Source organism: Morone saxatilis, unplaced genomic scaffold, assembly GCF_004916995.1.
Source record: "Morone saxatilis isolate NCDOM2014 unplaced genomic scaffold, NCSU_SB_2.0 Contig20, whole genome shotgun sequence".
NCBI classification, from domain to species: domain Eukaryota; kingdom Metazoa; phylum Chordata; class Actinopteri; family Moronidae; genus Morone; species Morone saxatilis.
The window spans coordinates 6,783,072-6,801,556 of NW_023339763.1; the positions used below are offsets into that span (position 1 = coordinate 6,783,072).

Genomic DNA, 18,485 nt, shown 5'->3' on the forward strand with positions numbered 1-18,485 from the left:
ATGTTTGTCATGTTTTTGTTACCTTTGAATGAGCTGCTGTTATTGACAGAGAGCGCGGGTCCTCTTCTACGTAGTCTGCCATGTTGAACTGCCATGTTTCTATGGTAGCCCAGAACAGGGCTAGAGCATTTTTTGCACCCACCTTAGTTTCTCCTACGCACTTGGAAGGCGAGCAGTATTCAGTTGGTTGCAATCTGCCACTTCACCAATAGATGTCAATAAATCCTACACAGTGAACCTTTAAATGAAGAACAATAATTATTAATTTATGGCCACAAATTAGTTTTTTTACCCATGACAACTAGACCCAAACTTTGGATGCTAAAACACTCCATAGAGCAGAGTTGGGTAATAATTATCTGTGGGTCTGTCACTACAATATACCTCTTTCACATCACACATAGTAACTTGATCCAGTGTTAATAATAAAAAGAAGTAAAAGTTATTCAAGTGTGAGATGACACACACAGTATTTAACTGTTTCTTGGAAACATCTGCATCAGCTCGGCACATTTGGATTTTGCTGATAGGACTCAATCTTCAAGTCATTCCACAGATTTTCTCTGGGATTCAAATCTGGGTTTAGAGGCTGCTGAAGGACTTTCACATTTTTGTTGTGAAGCCACTCCAACATTGACTTGGCAGCATGTTTGAGTCCTGTTGGAGTAAAAATGTGTTGGCCTGACTCTCAGGCCTTTGGCACTAAGAAACCTGCTCTCCTCGAGATTTGCCTGTGTTTGGATCCCTGCATTGTTCCTCTGGCAAACGCTCCCTGTCCTCTCTGGCCAAGTCTGAAGCTGCACCATCGTGCTTCGAGGTATGGATGGTGTTAGAGGGTTGATAAGCTCTGCCCAGTTCCAGCAGACACAACAGTTTTCATCAGCTGAAGCATTTTGAATTTTGTTTCATCAGACTGCAGAATCTTTTGCGTCATGCTCCCAGTCTTTTACAGGTCTTTTGACAAACTCCAGGCTGCTGCCATGCAGTGTTTTTCAAGAGACGCTCACTATTGAATTTATTTGAAGGCCTCTGCTGACGGTTTCTGTCCTGGCAAGTTGTTCTATCATGATTGAAGAACACTGGAGTGGTCTTGAGGTTCCACTCTGACAAAACCCTAACCCTAACCCTTGAGATTAAAACTTTTGTTCCTCTGTCTCTTTGTAATCGGCTGTTGACTCCAAAAACCTTAATTTAATTCTCTTTCCTAGACCTAAACTATTACAGTTTATTTATAGTGATTTCAATGTCAATCTGTTGATACAGAAAAACTTACTGGTTTTCTTAGTCCTCTGTGACAGTAAATTGAATATGTTTGGGTTATAGACTGTTGGTTGGACAAAATCAGCTACTTGAAGATGTCACCTCGGACATTTTAGCCCTATTTTATTATACATTATAGACCAAACAGTAATTTAGTTAACCAAGAAATAATCTGCAGATTAATTGGTAATCAGACTGCAACTAGTAACTATTTTGTCCAGTGCTTTAAATGTCGGAAGGACATTCATGGGTCAGTTGAATTATAAAAAACTTTTTTGTCCCTTACCTCTAGCGGTATATGTATTCATTTTAAATTACACTACAACATCAAAGTAAAGAAATACTTTGAAGGCACCAAGAAAAGATAATTGAAACCAACTTTCAAGCCTTAAACATTTTTCTGCTGAACCAAAAATATTCTAAAAATGTACAAAAAGGGTTTGTCATAAAGATAATTGATATATTTATGAATATACAGTATGTTTTAATCCTGGGCTAAGAGGAGCATTTTTTTGGAGAATCTAAAGAAGAAATGGCAAAAATTGAATATAATATTCATAGGTATGTTTTCACTAGTATTTAATCACCTGAAAATAAGAATCGTTTTCATTACCTTAGAATGAGCCATTTATAATTACAGACGGAAGGCGACCTGTGTTACTTTCTACAGTAGCCCAGAATGGACAAACTTTAGACAGAGCCATTAGCATTTTTGATGCAAATGAGTTGTAGTCTTCAACTACACCGCTAGATGCCACTAAATCCTACACACAGGACCTTTTAAGAGACTTTTTTTCTTTGTAAATCAGACAGACAAGACCTCAGTGTGATGAACAGAGAGGCAAAGAGTTTTGTGTACACAGAAAGCACTGCTTTATTGACTGCACTGGACTGGACTGGATTGGTCTGGACTGGATCAGGTGGGACTGGGACTCCATCAGATGAGGATGGGAGTTTGAGGGGGTGTGCATGGACGGATGATGTTGGGACCTCGGGTCCAGTGGACACTGGGATCCACATCACGATGGGATGGGCAGTTGAGGGGGCTGCCGGGGGGCGGGCAGAACAGGCTTGACATCATATTGCTTTTCAAAGTCTCGCTTAAAACATCGAAATTGTACAAAAAGGAAGAAAATAGGTTTTTCGCACTAATGAAAAATACATTTTTTGATTTTTCCCTCCTACAAAGAAGATTCTAATACAAGAAAATAAATATAGCAAAAAAAGCCAAAAAATAATTTAAAATAGCTCTTCTTTTTCATATATGTTCAATAGTTCTCTTTGCTATTAACAAATGGCACAACATTCTTTGAAACAAAGAATACAGAAGGATAAACTCCTGCAACATTCATATTATTGTATTGAAGAACCGATGCAGAGTGGAGGAGAAACTGGACACGACAGCAGAGATTTTAACCTTTTTATAAGGACAAATAAGACAGGAGGAGGAGGAGGAGTAGGAGAAAAAGCCTGTGTCCAGCTCTGCTTTGAATGGACGATGCTGATTAGTATTCAATAGTGGCTAAGTATGACCAATATGATGCAAAACAATCTCATGTTGCAGAATGATACCCAATAATGTTTAAAAATGTCATGAGAGAGGAGAGAGAGAAGGGAGAGAAACTGTTCAAACAAGAAGCAGCTTAATCAGTTACCCTTATTCCAACAAAGTAGGACATACTAAGTGCTTAAAATAACAGATTAACATAAAATTGGATATTCATAAGTGCTTATAAGTATAAAGTACTGAGATGTTTCTAACAAAAAGTTGCTGAAATTTTGCAAACCAAACCTTCACTGAATTCTTGTTTCATAATGTATTTTGAACCTGAGGGAGAAAACTTTGTGAATCGCAGGTCGAGAGAGGAGCGAGATTTTTTTTCTTATTAATGAGTCAGAAACTGCCTGCCACTGTGGAGAGATACAAAGAAAGAAGGGAGGAGAAGGAGTGTGTGAGAGACATGAGCTGAGTGGGAGACAGAAAGCAACACAAAGTTAAAGAGAGCAAGTAAGCCAAAGAGAGGCTGACTATGAATAGGGAGGAGAGAGAGAGAAATGTTAACATCCATAGGAATCCGTGTTGGCTCTTCGTCCACACTAGATTTTTCTAAATTGAAAATGAAACTTTTTTTGAAAGCAATCACCAGAGTGGATAAACGCAAGCCTTTGCGTTACACTGTAGATAAGGTAAAACTGAGCTTTTGGAAAACAAAGACATAAGCCCGGTCAGGGACTGTGTGGCAGTAAAGTTAAGAACTTTTTATGTTGCCTCTAACCCTCTCTGTGATCACTCATCATGTGAATATATACTATAAACCTAATGTCATCAAGCTGTATTCGTGCAGATTTTGTCAGATAACGTTGTGATCATCTGCATAGCAGCGCACAAGTTACTGCATAACACTGACGTTACTTTATGACCTGTGATCGCTATTTTCTGAACTGAAACAGAAAATACACTACTACAGTGACTAAAACTAATGGTCTAATACAAAAGTCCTGAAATAAATTCTACCTTCATAAAGATTATAATTTTTAGATTTTATTTAAACTTTTCAAGGGGCATTAATTCAATTTTATGTTCATTATGAAGGTTGTATATTATTTTCTGTTTAACAGTATTGTGTTATACTGAGATGTGATTCTAATATTTAGTCCACTCACTGATATAAATAGGGTTGATGAGTCAAGTCAATGAGTTTACATGCACTCAAGAATCTCAAGAAATGTTACTCAAAGAAATAAGAGGCAGGAAATCAAATGTTATATGCAGTGTATATACATACAGTACACAGTCAGTAATCATGTATGTGAAAATCTGAATAGAAAACCGGTTATGCGTCTACATGTCCTTCAAACTGTCTTCCTCCATGAGAAATGTAACTGGGAAAATTTCTGTAATTGGTTTTCTGGAGAAAGCCAACTGTAAGCTGGTTACTTAAAAGCATGTATGGAAACTACATTTTATTTATATAGCCCATTATCACAGATGACACATAGTCTCAATTAGAAATAGCTAACTAACTAAAAGGGTGTATTTTTATATGTTTAATGAGAACAACTAAGGTGAGAATTTGGCTGTATTAAAACACACAAGAGGTGGTCACAGAGAGCAGGGGGGACTAGCAGAGTAAATGGGACAAAGAAGAAGGGATTTAGCTGTTTTTCCTATCAGGATTTTAAGTGTGGACGGAGATTTTAACGTATATATGTCATGGAAATGGTTGGTAGACTTGCACTATTTTAATACATAAATAAATGTTTTTAAAAACGTGGATGTAGCTTAATCCCTCCAAATGAGAAGAGGAGGATGAGGAGGGAAAAAAGGAGGTAACAAAGGGAGACTGGAGCAAAAGATCGGTCACCTCACTGGAGAACAGCTGACCTGCAGGACAGTGTAAACTAGATTCAACCCAGAGTCTCTTCCTCACCATGTGCACACACAAACTATATTCCCATGCCTTCTGCAACCACACACACACACACAAGCTGTATTATCAGAATAAAGGACTGCATTTTCCCCAATGTATGTAATCAAAAGACATTTCCTTTCCTGCATGTATCAAAGATCTGACAGTGGAGACAAATACATATTTGCCTCAGAAGAAGATAAACATTTGTTCTGTGTGTGTGAAAGAGAAAAAGAAGTCAGATTACAAAAGCAGCGAAGACGAACAGTGTAGAATGGGATAAAATAACAGAAACCAGGAGAAAGAAATAAAGCAGAGACAGAGCGGTGAAATGATGAGTGGGAGAAAGAGCAGAGACAGAAATACAGCACAGAGGGCCTCTTAACAAATGGTCGTAACCTACATCTTAAATTCAAATTGTGTCTAGACGTGATTTATCTAGATTACATTTACACCTGGAAGTAAAGTGTCTCCAGTGCCTGCGCTGAAAGCACTCTTTTCTTCATAAAACAGATTCCCACCAGCATCCTTTTGTTATATTTACACTTTGTGTATAGTTCCCAGCTGAACTTAAATTTAATGTTACCAAATGTTGCTTTGACCATCAGTGAGGGACGGTAGCCTTGGCCAAATTGATCTTCAGTGTGTCTCTGTTGCATTTACACCTCAATTTGTCCGCAGTGATATATGTCTGAGCAGAGTCTGAACCTCCCAGGAGCCAAATGGTAAAACCAGATGTAAAGGGAGGGTGAATAAATTGGTCAGATTGTGAGGGAGGAACTATAAAAGGGACTCAGGCCATGTTTCCATCCAGGCTTCGAATTAAATGGCCAATAATTGTGTAAAAATGGATTCAATTTCAAGGCTGGATTGTTGGCTGATGCTGACTAAATGTATGCTTATGTCTCAGTACAAATACATATAACCACAGACTGTGATTATGAACAGAGAATCCAAAAAAACTAAAACAAAAAATGGTTTACCTGGATGTTTGTGACATTTAAAGAATGAAGCTGGTTGCTGGCTATATTTTTCTTACTGTTAACAAATCAAATGAAAAGACCAAAACCAAACGTGTGTTTTTAGGTTGCCAGATAGTTGAGTAAGAATAATAAAACACACACAGCTAGCTGGACTGTCAGTAGTAAATGCTTCAACTAAGTATAAAACAGACAGCCACTTTAATAATCAGTTTCGGTACAGATAGAGCTGAAAGGTCCGCTTTGTGTTTCCGGACATCAGCTTGATATCTGCAGACAGCCGCTAGCTAGCATAAGCAACCCAGCAGGTAGAGACAGACTGAATGATGCAGACACTTTATGCATTGTGTAAAACAAAAATTCACTAGCCACAAGACCAATTGTTCCCACTGAAGTAAATTACATACAATATTAGTTAAAAAAAACACAAATATATCATTTCATTTAAAAAAAAAAGTTTTTTAGCAAACGTGACTCAAAATTGAGTAAATAGTGCATTTCTTAGGGACTATTTTCACCTGTGGATTAATACACATTTGGTATTTACAGCAGCAGGACGGTATAGGTGGGAATGAGTTTAACTATAGTGGCTGTGTCCATGGTAATGAAGGAACATGTCAATGCAACAGCGTGACTGTTTTTGGACAATAATGGAGGTATGTGCTACAGAGTAATAAGATATATCAGGCTTTGGATACAACTTGGTCCTACTTGTTAGTAAAATCAATACAGTTTTGGTTTTGGTTTTTTTATGGGATTTTTTGACAGCAAGAAAGATATAGAATATCGGCAGTCTTATCTTTTGCAGGACTTGTTCATTATCGGTAACCAAATTGATGCTTTAATACGAATACAAATAAAAGCATCAACTAACCAAAAATATATCAATAAGAAAATCTGCCACAAAACTGACTTGTTTTCCGGACTCAGACTCCATTTAATGCAAATTTGACCAGTTCCCGTTTTGCTTTCCTGATTCGATTGTTACAGTTTGTAAAGGAAATACATGGATGGAAACCCAGCTGTACACAGAGAGAGAGAGAGAGCCAAGAAAGTATAAAGAGACAAAGAGAGAGAGAGCGAGAGAGAGAGAGAGAGAGAGAGAGATGAGGAGGCGAGAGGGCAAGGAGAAGGGAAGGGCCTGGTGGTGTTTATATTAGCTGCTTGTTAACTTGACTGTGCGGACAGGCTGCAAACAGAACGCAGGGGAAAGAACAAGTTGTACTCTTTCTCTGTCTGCTTCTCTGGCTCCGGTTCAGTAAACGTCTCCCTCCTCTCCTCTCTTTCTTTCTATTCATTTCTCCTCCTCCTCCCTCGCTCTCTCTCTCTCCAGGCCAGAGCATAGCAACGTTTTCCCCTCCTCACACGTACTTACACAACACGTGCCTGTCATTATTTGTCCTTAAAGCTACAGAGATCCGTTTTTCTTCTTTTATGTTTATTTCTCTTCTTTTTTTTTGATCGTCCTATGATTCCAAAGCGATTTCTGAATAGAGCCACGTGCCGGCCAAGGTGGCTGATCACCGGACAGGTGAGGGGGAGGAGGAACAGGATGGGGGAGGGGGGTTAGGGATTTAGGTTGGAGGATAAGAGGGGACTTTGCTGGTGGTGGGAGGGAGGAAAGTATGCAGGGAAGAGGAAGATGTTGGATGGTGGACGCAGAATAAGGTGAGCAGTTTGTGCAGATGGGAGCTTTAGTTTTAAAATTGCTTTTTTTGGAGCTGCTCTGGAGGCAGATGTAATCTCACTGTTTGTGTTGAACCTCAGTGGGTGGAGCCAAAGAGTGTTTCTGGCTAAGGGATGTTGGACTGAAGCCCACTGGAAAGGCAAAGAGTAAGAAATAGATGAGGGGAGCTATTAGGACGTGTGCTTCTTCAGGTTAAGTTTTACATGAAAATACACATCTGCGCTCCTTGGTGTTTTTTGGTTGGCTGAGTGCTTTCAAAAGTTGAGAAAGGTGTAACTTCTCAGGATGGCAGTGAGTCATGTGAGACAATCAGTTGGTCAATCAATAAGTTGAGGTAAAGAAACTCACCAACAATTTATATCATCAATTTATCATTACAGTTGCTTACCCAGTGTTTTACAGAATTTTAAAGTGAATGTATATATAATATATCTCAAAACTTTTTTTTTTTTTTTTTTTACATTTCATAGACCAAGAGATTAATTGAAAAAACAATGACAGATTGACAACCTTAGCAGTCTGGTTGCAGGCTTAATGTGATTTATGTATTTCTTAATTTGGTTTAGGAAGTATCGTTACCAACCACAAACCACAACATCCCTGTTTCATGTCCAGCCTGAGACTTTTGTTGAATGTAATGTCATTCCCCACCTCGTACTTCTTTCATTTCCTGTAATCGCTCCCCTGTTGCTATCCAGTAAAGGTATAAAATCCCCCCAAAATACAATAATACAAACTCTACTCAATCTGTAGGGCTGCAACTACTGATTATTTTCATTGTCAATTAATAGTTTGGTCTAGAAAATATTTTTTAAAGTTCAAATGTATTGTTTGTCCATTCAATAGTCCAAAGCCCAAAGCTTTTTTTTTTTTTTTACTATCGTGTATGAAAAGAGCAGCATCAAATCCTCACATTTGAGATACTGGAGTTGCAGTATTTCAAAGCAGCTGCAGAATGGTTTTCTCTTGATTGACTATGAGCTCTAGTGATCTGCTTTTATTTGTCAAAACAAGATGTAGCCCAGGCATTTTCTCACATATGGCAAAGCTTTTATTTATCTAGTTCGCCTAATTGACCTTCCAAGTTCAGACTGACTGCACTGCTGTTGCTTGTATTGATCTTGGTCTGCCAATTATACCCCGCAAGATCATGAATGAATGAGAAAAGGCCCTCGGATTCAAATCACTGTGGTTCTTTGACTCCACCAATTTAGACTTAACTTGACAACTGAGCTTGTTTCTGCCTCCACAGCAGCTTAGTTTGTATGACTAAACCTCCAATCTGTGCAGTGTGTCTGGGTTGTGGATATTGAAACCTTGAAGCCATAACTTTGCTGTAACGGAGAGGAGAGCAAAGCGCCAGTAAAAACAGAGGAAGCAGATAATGAGTCAGCTTTCTAGTTTGATACGAGCCAAAGCGGCCAGCTAAAGCGTTATAAAAGAAAAAAACAGCTTCCAAAGGCTTTTCAAAACACGGAAAATGAAAATGTTTCTAGTAGTAGTATTTGAACAGTATTATACATTATTGTAGATGTGTATAAACTCCAATGGTACGCCAGTAGGTAGGTGGGTGGGTTTGTATGGCTGGCGTAGGACAGTAAAGCAAGGATTAGACAATGATATCAGGAACAGGAAGCACTAGGCAGTCATCGGGTCAGTCAGCATGACCAAATCATTAAACACCGACACTTCCTTTGGTCGAGATTTCAGTTCTAGATACATTCTAAAAAACGTCTGCAACAAGCTATGTTGTCGGTAATCTCCCTCATCTTTGTTACAGAGATAATAACTGCTTTCACTTGAGCCTAGCAGGCATTTTGTGTTCCCAGGCTTGTTTAAATAAATGCTCATTTTGTGGAGAAAAAAATGTGGCCTGCGAGAGAAGCTGAGGCATCAAATTAAATTTATCATCACTTAAGTATCTAGAGCATTTTCCAACCCTGGTTTTACTGACCTTAGGACAGCCTCAAACCACTTTCTTATTGGATGAAGGAGCAACCACAGAGGAAGAGAGACATCCTATTAACAGCATCCCGGTGTCCTTCTGGTTCCTCAAAACCACCTCAGGGCAACAATTCATCTTTGTCTTAAAATTTCAGAAATTAAACTTTTCCATCCAGTAGGTGCAGCACTTTCTTCTGTTCAAATCAACTTGGCTTGTACAACACAATTTACAAGTGTTTTTTTTTGCTGGATATTCCTAACTTGCCTCCCTGCTAATAAATAGCTTTAAACATGATCTTTGCTCAGCTGAGGTTCTGAGGAACCCAGCCCTACTGGTGCAGTGATGTCTTTCCAATGGGTTTTACAACAGTGTCGGTACAGTAGACAGCAGCTGTGCGAATTATAGGAGAGGTTCCAAATGCCTGCAGCAATCAGTATTGGCCTTAAACCAGCTTTTCAGCAGAAGTCTAGGTGGAATGCACCGCTGTGTGTAGGTGTGTATCCGACCTGCCATTACGTACACAATGCCCTCCAGCTTATTTCTGTGGTGTAGCATTCACGCCAACTCCAGGGGAAGAGGATTTTGCTTTCACACATGCTCACCACTTAGAAAACTGTATGGTTGTATATTAATCCATTATACATAATGTCTTAACCATGCAGTCTAAATGGCGAGCTTGCACAGAAGAACTTCCACCAGATCTTCTGCTGATATCAACACTGATGATTTAATCTGAGGCTAAAAAAATTTAAATTCCATGACCGATATACCAAATTAAACCCAGAGAAGAAACAAAATTTCTAATCTGGATCATGCGGATATATCTGACCTGACAAGAGTTGCAAAATTCAAAGATCATCAGAGCACGTTTTGGGCTGTGAGCCAACACCCACACCAGCGTACCACACAGAGGACAGTGATGCTTTGAAGTTGTATTCTAGTGGATATTGATAAAAAAGAACCTGCAAAAGAGTCCAGTCTACAGTATCTACGAAGCGGAAGGAGAGGGCATTGAAGCCACACTGTAAATATAGAATAATAACCAGTTTGTGTATACCAAGGCTGCACAGTATCAAGAAGAAAAAAACATCTAAACTGCAATTTGCCTGACAAGGTACTACGGTGCTATTCTTGGGTTGAGAAACAGCAACTCACCTAACTACCTCCACAACTTTCTGTAGAGGAAATTCAGCCAAAAGAAAAAGTGATTTCTTTTTTTTTTCCACCTGCCAGCACTGTGCAGCCTTAGCATTTGCTACTACATGTTAAGGCCATAAATGTGAGGCCTTGTCTAATACCACTGTCTACAAAGTCAGGCTACTCCGAACATTGAATATTGAAACCAAGATTACATTTTTATGTCTTAGCAACACATGAATGGTTACAACCACCTGGTGGAGGATCCTGTGGGCTGTATTGATACTTCACCACATCCTCACTTCAAAACACAAGCTTTTGTTGCAGTTATTGTCGTATGTGTTGTTATGGTCAGTTTCCATGGGGGTTGTAATAACGGTAGCCAACGTAGAAGTTCAAATTCCTCCACCTGTCCTGTATATATATATGCTGCTTTACAAAATCAGCAGCTCCTTCAGACAACACTTTGCACACAAACCCTTGATTTTTAAAAGAGGGTTTTGGCCAGACTTTGCCTCTCTATGGCGAAAATGAGATGAGTGGAGGACTTATTATGTGAATCTTCTACGATGGCTACACCTAAAGGATTAAGGAGACAGAGATGCTGCGCTGTCACCAGTAATAATACTCTCCTGTTGTTAGGGGGCATTTCACTCTGAGTAAGCTTATACTTCCTGATGCAGTCAGGACCACATATACATAAAAAACTAGTCATCTTTTACATTATAACCCTGTTATACCAGCTCTGGTGTATGTGTGTGTTTGTGTGAGAGAGAGAGAGCTGTATGTTGTGTGTTCAGTTCAGCATTTGGCTTTTTCTGAAGGGGGTTTATATGTGTGAGTCTGTTTAACAAACCATCACCAGCCCATACTGTGGGCAACAGGCTTTTCCTCTGTGAAGCCCCTGTGAATGCAGATCTAGAAGATTTCAGGTTGTGTTTATGGTGGTAAAATGAACAGCGCCCCCTGCATTGGAGGAGGTCACATAACACCACAGCACATTTGACTAAACCCTATGGAGCTGGGTCGAACCAGGTTGAGATCTGGATTAAACTGAGCTGACCTAGACAGCGCTGGCAGGGTCATCTGACCTCCCCTATCTAACATTCTTCATCTTGAAAACCAGATTCGGAGCATGTGTATTTGTGTTTGTGTAGATAAGATGTAAATATGCTGCCTTGATACACAGATCTGTTCTTTGGCATGGTCACTTCAGAAGACCGGTGAGAAGCTGTCCATACAGAAAAAAAACAGAGGAAGTAGATTGGACTTGCACCTCTATTTAAGTGTCTGTTCATCAGGCCTGGGTCAAGCAGCCCTTAAAATCACCTACGTTACTTTATTTCACCCTAATTTTGAATCAGACGGGTGAGGTCTTAGCTGCAAGAAAGCTGAGAGAATGAAAAGAGAGAATTTCCTTGTAGTTGACCACCAAGCCAATATTACCTGACCTGTCCTATTCATCTGGTAACTCAAACAAGAGGATAAGCGTTAATTAATTATTGGTTGAGACTATTGAACCCAGGGCTGATGGTTGTATGGTCATACTGAGAGAAGGAACATGCTCAGTAGTAGTCGTGTAGGAGTTCAAACAGCGAAGCTTGCCAAATAAGGAAGTTTCTAGACATACACACATCACTTTGTGTATATATATATATATATATATATATATAGTATACGATATAAAATATGTATGTATATATATATGTATCTATGTCTTGCGTCGCTTTTTCGATACATTTTTTAGCCTTTTATTCTTTTTTTAAAGATTTTTTAACCCCTGAGAATACCATGGACTGCTTTAAGTACAAAATACAACTCTCTGAGAGAACAACAAAAAGTCTTTTTAAAAAACAAATTTACAAACAACTCAATTCGAGAACTTAAGAGCACAGGCCTCTGAAGCTGATTATTACATTTTCATCATTCATCTAACAGGAGAACAGGTGCAGCAGAGCCATCAGTTATCAGAGCCTGTCCATGTCAAACGTGTAACCTGCCTTAGAGATTAACAGAATAAAACAGTGTTGGGCATCTTACACTCATATCATAAATTGCATAGATACACATGGGTAATATAAAGTATAACTAACTCATTTCTGTTTATGCGTGTTGCCTGAAAACTGCACGGTGCACTGTGAACCCTGGTGGCCTCATATAGTAACCAGAAATAACAGCTTTTTAACAGCTTCACTGCCTAGAAATAATCCAAAGATGTGAATACACTGCACACTGGATGCTCATGTTAACAAGCACAGTGAGTCAGTGATTGTTTTATATGAACGAGACATGTCAGGTCTGAGTGATCTTCAAGTTATGTAATGGTAATTTCTAACATGCTCATAAAACACGTTTTTCCAATCTTTGGTCATGCGATGACACCTGAGCCAGCCAATACGCATGTGCGTTGTGGTTGAAAGTTCCAAAAAGCTTTTGAAAGCAATTATTTTGTCACATTCTTGTCAAATGTCCAATGAGGACAGTCTGTGACAGGGAGGCTCTTGTATGTTTGCACACATTTGTTATTTAGCACAAAATTTAGGACAATTTTTACACAAGAAACTTGAATATTGAAGCATTAGTAAGTCATACCACTGACCTGTCCACTGACAATACAAAGTTGTTTTACCACCAATCTAAAAAGCAGTTGGCTAGCAGGATTATGTTTTATTTCCTCTGTTTTTCCTCTCCATGTGTATCTATTGTTGTGATCACAGTGTAACCTGGCCAAACTCTGTTTATCGATGGCTCTGGACTGCAGCGATCTAGTTGGTGGGGGGCACATAACAGTAGGCAGCTCTTTGCACTAATAGTATGGTGTGGCTCTGCTTTGCTATCTGTTGCAGATGCTTTGTTGATTAATGGCAAATGCTGCATTTACATCCTTGTTTCAGGCACTAGAAAATTGTTAAGGTGACAAGGAGCCCAATGCTGGCCACACTCAGTAACCAATCCAACGGGATTTCCTTTTGGTTTGATTGTTACAAATCCGATTGAGAAAACGACTGATTGATCTTCTTACTGATTGTTTGGTTGAGTGATAAGGTTGAGGGGCAAGGGGGGTTAAGGAGGTGTAGGGGCGCAGGGCAAGCGACAGAAGGCACAGAGTTTCTACGATGAATTTTCTCCAAGCATTCAGACTAAAAAAAATAAAATAAAAAAACCCCAAAGAACTCAGAATTAGGAAGAATTTGAAAGCAGCTGACAACAGTCAGATCAAATAATTTGAACGGCTATGATGTGAGCAAAAGGGATTTGCTTATAGTAGTATGTGTGTCAGTATGTCTGTGTTTGTGTCTCTGTGTGACAATCTGAATGAACACCAGGGTTGGGGTCAATAAACTGGCTATTCAAAAACTGGAGAAGCTGGAAATCTTTTTTTTGGTCTTTTTTTTTTTTTTTGCAGATAAATTGGAGAATGGCGGTTTTAGTGTACATTTTACAACTGAGTCAACATGATGAAAATTGACCCCAACCCCGGATGAGCATCTATTATACACACACGAGTGCTTACATTACAGCTCTTTCGACTAGCTAGTTGTGCTTTTCAAGGCTGAATACATGTTGTCCCATGTCACCATCTGTACATATTCAGACCAGCTCTGGTGTGAAATTGTCTTTCCACTGAACATATTCAAGAAAACAAGGACTCATTGGATGCATCTCAGGCCATAAAGACCAAGAGCAAAGCAGACCCTGAAACCAGCTTGAATAATAACAATAATGCCCCAAAGTGTTTGTTCCCAAGTCTGGCAGATACCACAATGAGGCCAGAAATGGGTACTTCAACACCCAGAAACAAAATCAATCTGAAATACAAAACAAGAGAAAGACTAAAGGTAATGTTTGTTTCCTATTTGTTGAACGTATCGCATCTTGTGGTAAGCTAACGACAAACTACGGTCCGGTGTAGAAGCTTTACTGTACGACAGACAAACAGCTACATTCAAATTCACCCCAAAACAAAGCAGGTAAGAGCTGAAGAGATTTTCCACGTAAATGTGACAGGGATTTGGTTGAACAAAGCCAAACAGCCATGTTTTGTAGACTGTATTCTGGGCACAGATGGAGAAACAATTAGCCAGCGGGACTCTGCTTGGATAACTGTGTGTGTGTGTGTTTGTGTGTTAGTGGGAGTCTCAGTGCTTTAGGACGCCAGCACGCTCCTTCTCAGCAGGTCCTCGTTCCCAGAATGCAACTGTGGCAAGCGGAGTTTGCGTCCGCCAGAGCGTGTGTCCGTATCACTCTGCTCGCCATCAGAGAAGTACCCGTCAGTCTCGGCAGCGTCCAGCAGGGACGTGTCCTTTCCTGTGAGTGGTAGGTCCACAGACTCCAGCCCTGTTATGCTTCCACCTCCACTGAAGCCCCTCCCTCTGGATTTCCCCTGGCGGGACAGACGGAGCCGCGGGGCCCCGCCACGGAGGATCGCCCCTGTGTCAGGCACTGTGACCCCAGGGCTTGAGGCCGGGAGTGGAGATGAGCTTGCAGTGAAACCAGATCCAGCCCCTGATGCAACACCATTCCCTGTGTGGATGCTGTCCCAGCCGGGGTCCTCTGAGATATGACAAGAATCCATTTTGGAGATCGGTGGCTGCGGCGGAGGGTCCCTGTGCAGGTCAGAGCTCCTGGTCTGGTGGTGATGAAGGTGGTGGTGCAGGGCTTTGGAGGCGCCCCTGGACCTTTCCCCTTTGCGGCCCACATGGCTGGGCTTTTCCTCCGCGACACTCGCCCAAAGGCTCTTTGCAGTGGAGGGGCTGCAGGCGGCGGAGGCAGCCGCTGCAGACAGGAGTGTCTGGGGCTGGGTGGGGCTGGTGGATTGCGGGTGTCCACGAGCACGGGGCTTGTTGCTCCCTCGCGGTTTGCGGCCCAGCTGGGGTGTTTTCCAGGTAGACTGCATGGAGTTCTCCATCATAAGGTTTAGCAAGCTTTCCTCGCCTTGCAGGAGCTGAATGAGAGGAGAACAGGAGAGGAGGTGAGACAAGGAAAGACAGGAATTGGAGATGAAAGAGGAGCGATGAGAGGGGAAGAATTAAAAGGAATTTTAGACAAAATGTTATATCTGGAATTTTGCTTGTCGATCGATACAGCAATAAGTTTTCCTGTTACTTGGGTTTCTGGTTTTGAAACCTCACATTCTTGCCCGTAATATGTTTCAACAAAAACTCCCCAGCCACCACCACCACCTTTGGAGCAAATAGATGTTCATTAGATATTCAAGCTCTGAATGACAAAGCTAACATATTCTGATGGCATTTTACATTGTTACATACATGTTTCTGTTGAATTGTTTGTTTGAATTGTAAAATTCTACTTTTTAAAACTCCCTTCTTAAGGATATCAGGTTTTCATATAAACATTCTTTTTAATTAAAAATTACAGTGTTCATGTGTTGTTTTGTTCCTGAACAAATCCTCAAACAATGGAGTTATATCATGCATACTGGTTGAAGGCCCCTGCCAATCAATACACAAACAGCACATTCCTGAGGAGAACAGCAGGTCAGCCACAGTGCAGCTCTGCTCTGACCATCAGTTCTTTCATCAAACTGATCAATCCACAGTGCAAAGTGAGCAAAACACACACACACACACACACAACTCAAAACTCCACTTATATAAAGATTCAATCTAAAGAGGCAAAATAATTCTAAATAAAAGGTGGTTTCAAGTGTGGAGGCTTAAGTCTTTTCTGTGGGTGTGTGACGAAAGTGGGAACTTTCAATGGTTTTCAGTGTGGGAAACTATAATGTACTACAATAAAATGGAAACAGTCTTTTTCACTCTTCGGAATTATTCAAAGTTATTGTAGTAGACACATCCAAGTTTTAAAACCATAGTGCTACAGCTCAAGTCAGTTAAAAATCACAAATTTACTTGTTAAAAGTGCTATCAGAGCAAGAGTGAACACATGCAGAAAAATAACAACAGTGCTCCATTTTACATGTAAACACTGACGTGATAGTCTCAAGGTAAAGTCATTAGATTGAGCAAATACTTTGATTTAGCTTATGTGTGGAAAAGTAATGTTAACATGGAACATTTTCAGTGCACCAACATGCAAAAATGTAATGCTGTTGCAATTGATTATAGCAGTTATTCAGTTTGTTTAAAATAGTTTACTTCCCACCTACACAGTTTTCTCTCTATCAATTTAGTTTGGATTTTAGCCCTTTTGCCTCCTAGTCAAGATTTTTTGACTAGGAACTTCATGTAACTTCGGATGTCCGTTTTAATAACGTCAATAGGCAGGATAGTTTCTTATTTGGCTCCTGGCAGTAAGTCTTGTCCACCAGTGAAGTGGACTGGGATTCAGTTCAAGAGGTGATGGACTGTTTGACTTTTGCAATGTGTGCTGCCATTCACTGTCAAGAGCCGAACTGCAGCTCTGTCTAATGTAATCCTCCTTTTACTGGTCTGGTCTGTGTGCTGTTTGCCGCTAAAATTAGGTTCAGTTGGCAGATCACTTTTATTTTGAAGGTACAATAAAAGTTAAAATCCACAATTGAATTCAATCCATTGCTGCATTATCAAAAGTAGCTCTAAAGTATGTATTAGTTATCATTCAACTCAGAAATAGCCGAGGCATCACTTTGCTGGCCTCCCACTACTGAAAGCCCTACCTGGTCGGAGAGCAGGCTGCCGCTCTTGTCCCGATGTTGGGCACCCAGGGCCCACTGGCTCAGCATGTCATCAGCGGTGATCTGAACCGACTGCGCGAGCCAGCTGTCGAACAGAGAGTTGTCCAATGGGAAGGACTTTGACAAACCTGAAAGAAGGGGAAGGGACATAAGCAGGGAGGAATGCAGGGAGAAAGAGATGGATGATATCATGACAGCAGAAACAGAGGGAGAGAGTGAGCAGGGGTGGCAAAAAGCCGTGGGAAAAAATTGGTAGGGATGAAGGGGAGAGAAGGGGGAGAAAGACAAAGCACACAGGTGAGGGGTGCTGCACATTTTTCAATGCAAGACCATTGTGCCAAACCTTAAATCCCACAATTCTGTTAAATACAGGGTTAGCTCAGTCAGTTCACTGTCAACAGAAAAAAAATCTGTCTTAAGTTGCTGTTAATGCAAACCAAACATTTCTTACTGCTGCAGCTTCACATTAAAAGCATTTAACTAAAGAAACTTGAGTTTGCTTTACTATGAAGTAAGTAAGCTGTTAGCTGAAGAGCTGCGAGGTAACCAACTAAATTCCATGTGCCCTGCTGTCCGCACACTATGGCTTTATGGAGAATAGTCAATTACTACCTGACTTATTTAGAAATGACAAAAGTTTGTTTTGGTGCACTCAGAATTTTGGGAACTGTAGTAGGAAACCACACTTACTGTTAGCACCAGTAACTACAAGTGTCGCCAGATCAACAAGGGACGTACTTTGACGGGTGTATTTGTCCCAGAGGATTAGCTAACGTTACATGCCAGCTATACCAGCCCATTTCGCAGCTATTTCCACATCATAGTGTAAATGAAGGGTATATTTCAATCAAACCAGTGCTGGTGATTGTTGGAAAGTATAAACTGTTGAAAGACTAACAAAGACGGTTTTCAGTCGCAGTGCCCATTGTCTTGGTCGGAGATGCTGGTTCTCTAGTGCGACATCTAGCGGCAAGTGAATTTCGTATATAAAGTTACAATCCTAATTAAAGGTTATAAAGACAAACTTCTCAATTTGGATGACTTTTCCAAAGTTTAACAGTCTAAGCATGACTCTCAAGCTAAATAATGCAAAGATGATTGGTGGACAAAACCTGTAAAATCTCCTCACAAACAAAGGACGCATATGATGACAGCATAACGTATCAAAACAGCTACTGTCTAAACAGTACAGAGCTGTTTGAAATCACAGCATATTCCACTTGTGTACTATAAAGCAATGTAACAGTTTCCTCAATCTGACCTGGTGGGAAAATATATCCTTGTTTGTTTTATGTTAATTATACCAACATCTCAAAATGAATATAATCAAAACTGTAATGTAACACCTCCAAATTGATGTTAATCTCTCACATAGCACCTCTAAATGTTAGTTTTTCTATTTTGCCCTTATCACAATTCTAAACAGAAA

At 40.2% G+C, this 18,485-nt stretch overlaps 1 protein-coding gene across 1 annotated transcript in view; it reads right to left on the reverse strand.

Annotated features, from left to right (window-relative positions):
- Nucleotides 1–3,014: 3,014 nt before the first annotated feature.
- The window catches only part of jade2 (jade family PHD finger 2), a 160,775-nt gene continuing 145,304 nt past the window's right edge, over nucleotides 3,015–18,485 (reverse strand). The window contains 2 exon segments of the mRNA XM_035667182.1: nucleotides 3,015–15,364; nucleotides 17,039–17,184. Of these exon segments, the coding sequence (XP_035523075.1) occupies nucleotides 14,567–15,364; nucleotides 17,039–17,184 (944 nt within the window). The 3' untranslated portion in view covers nucleotides 3,015–14,566.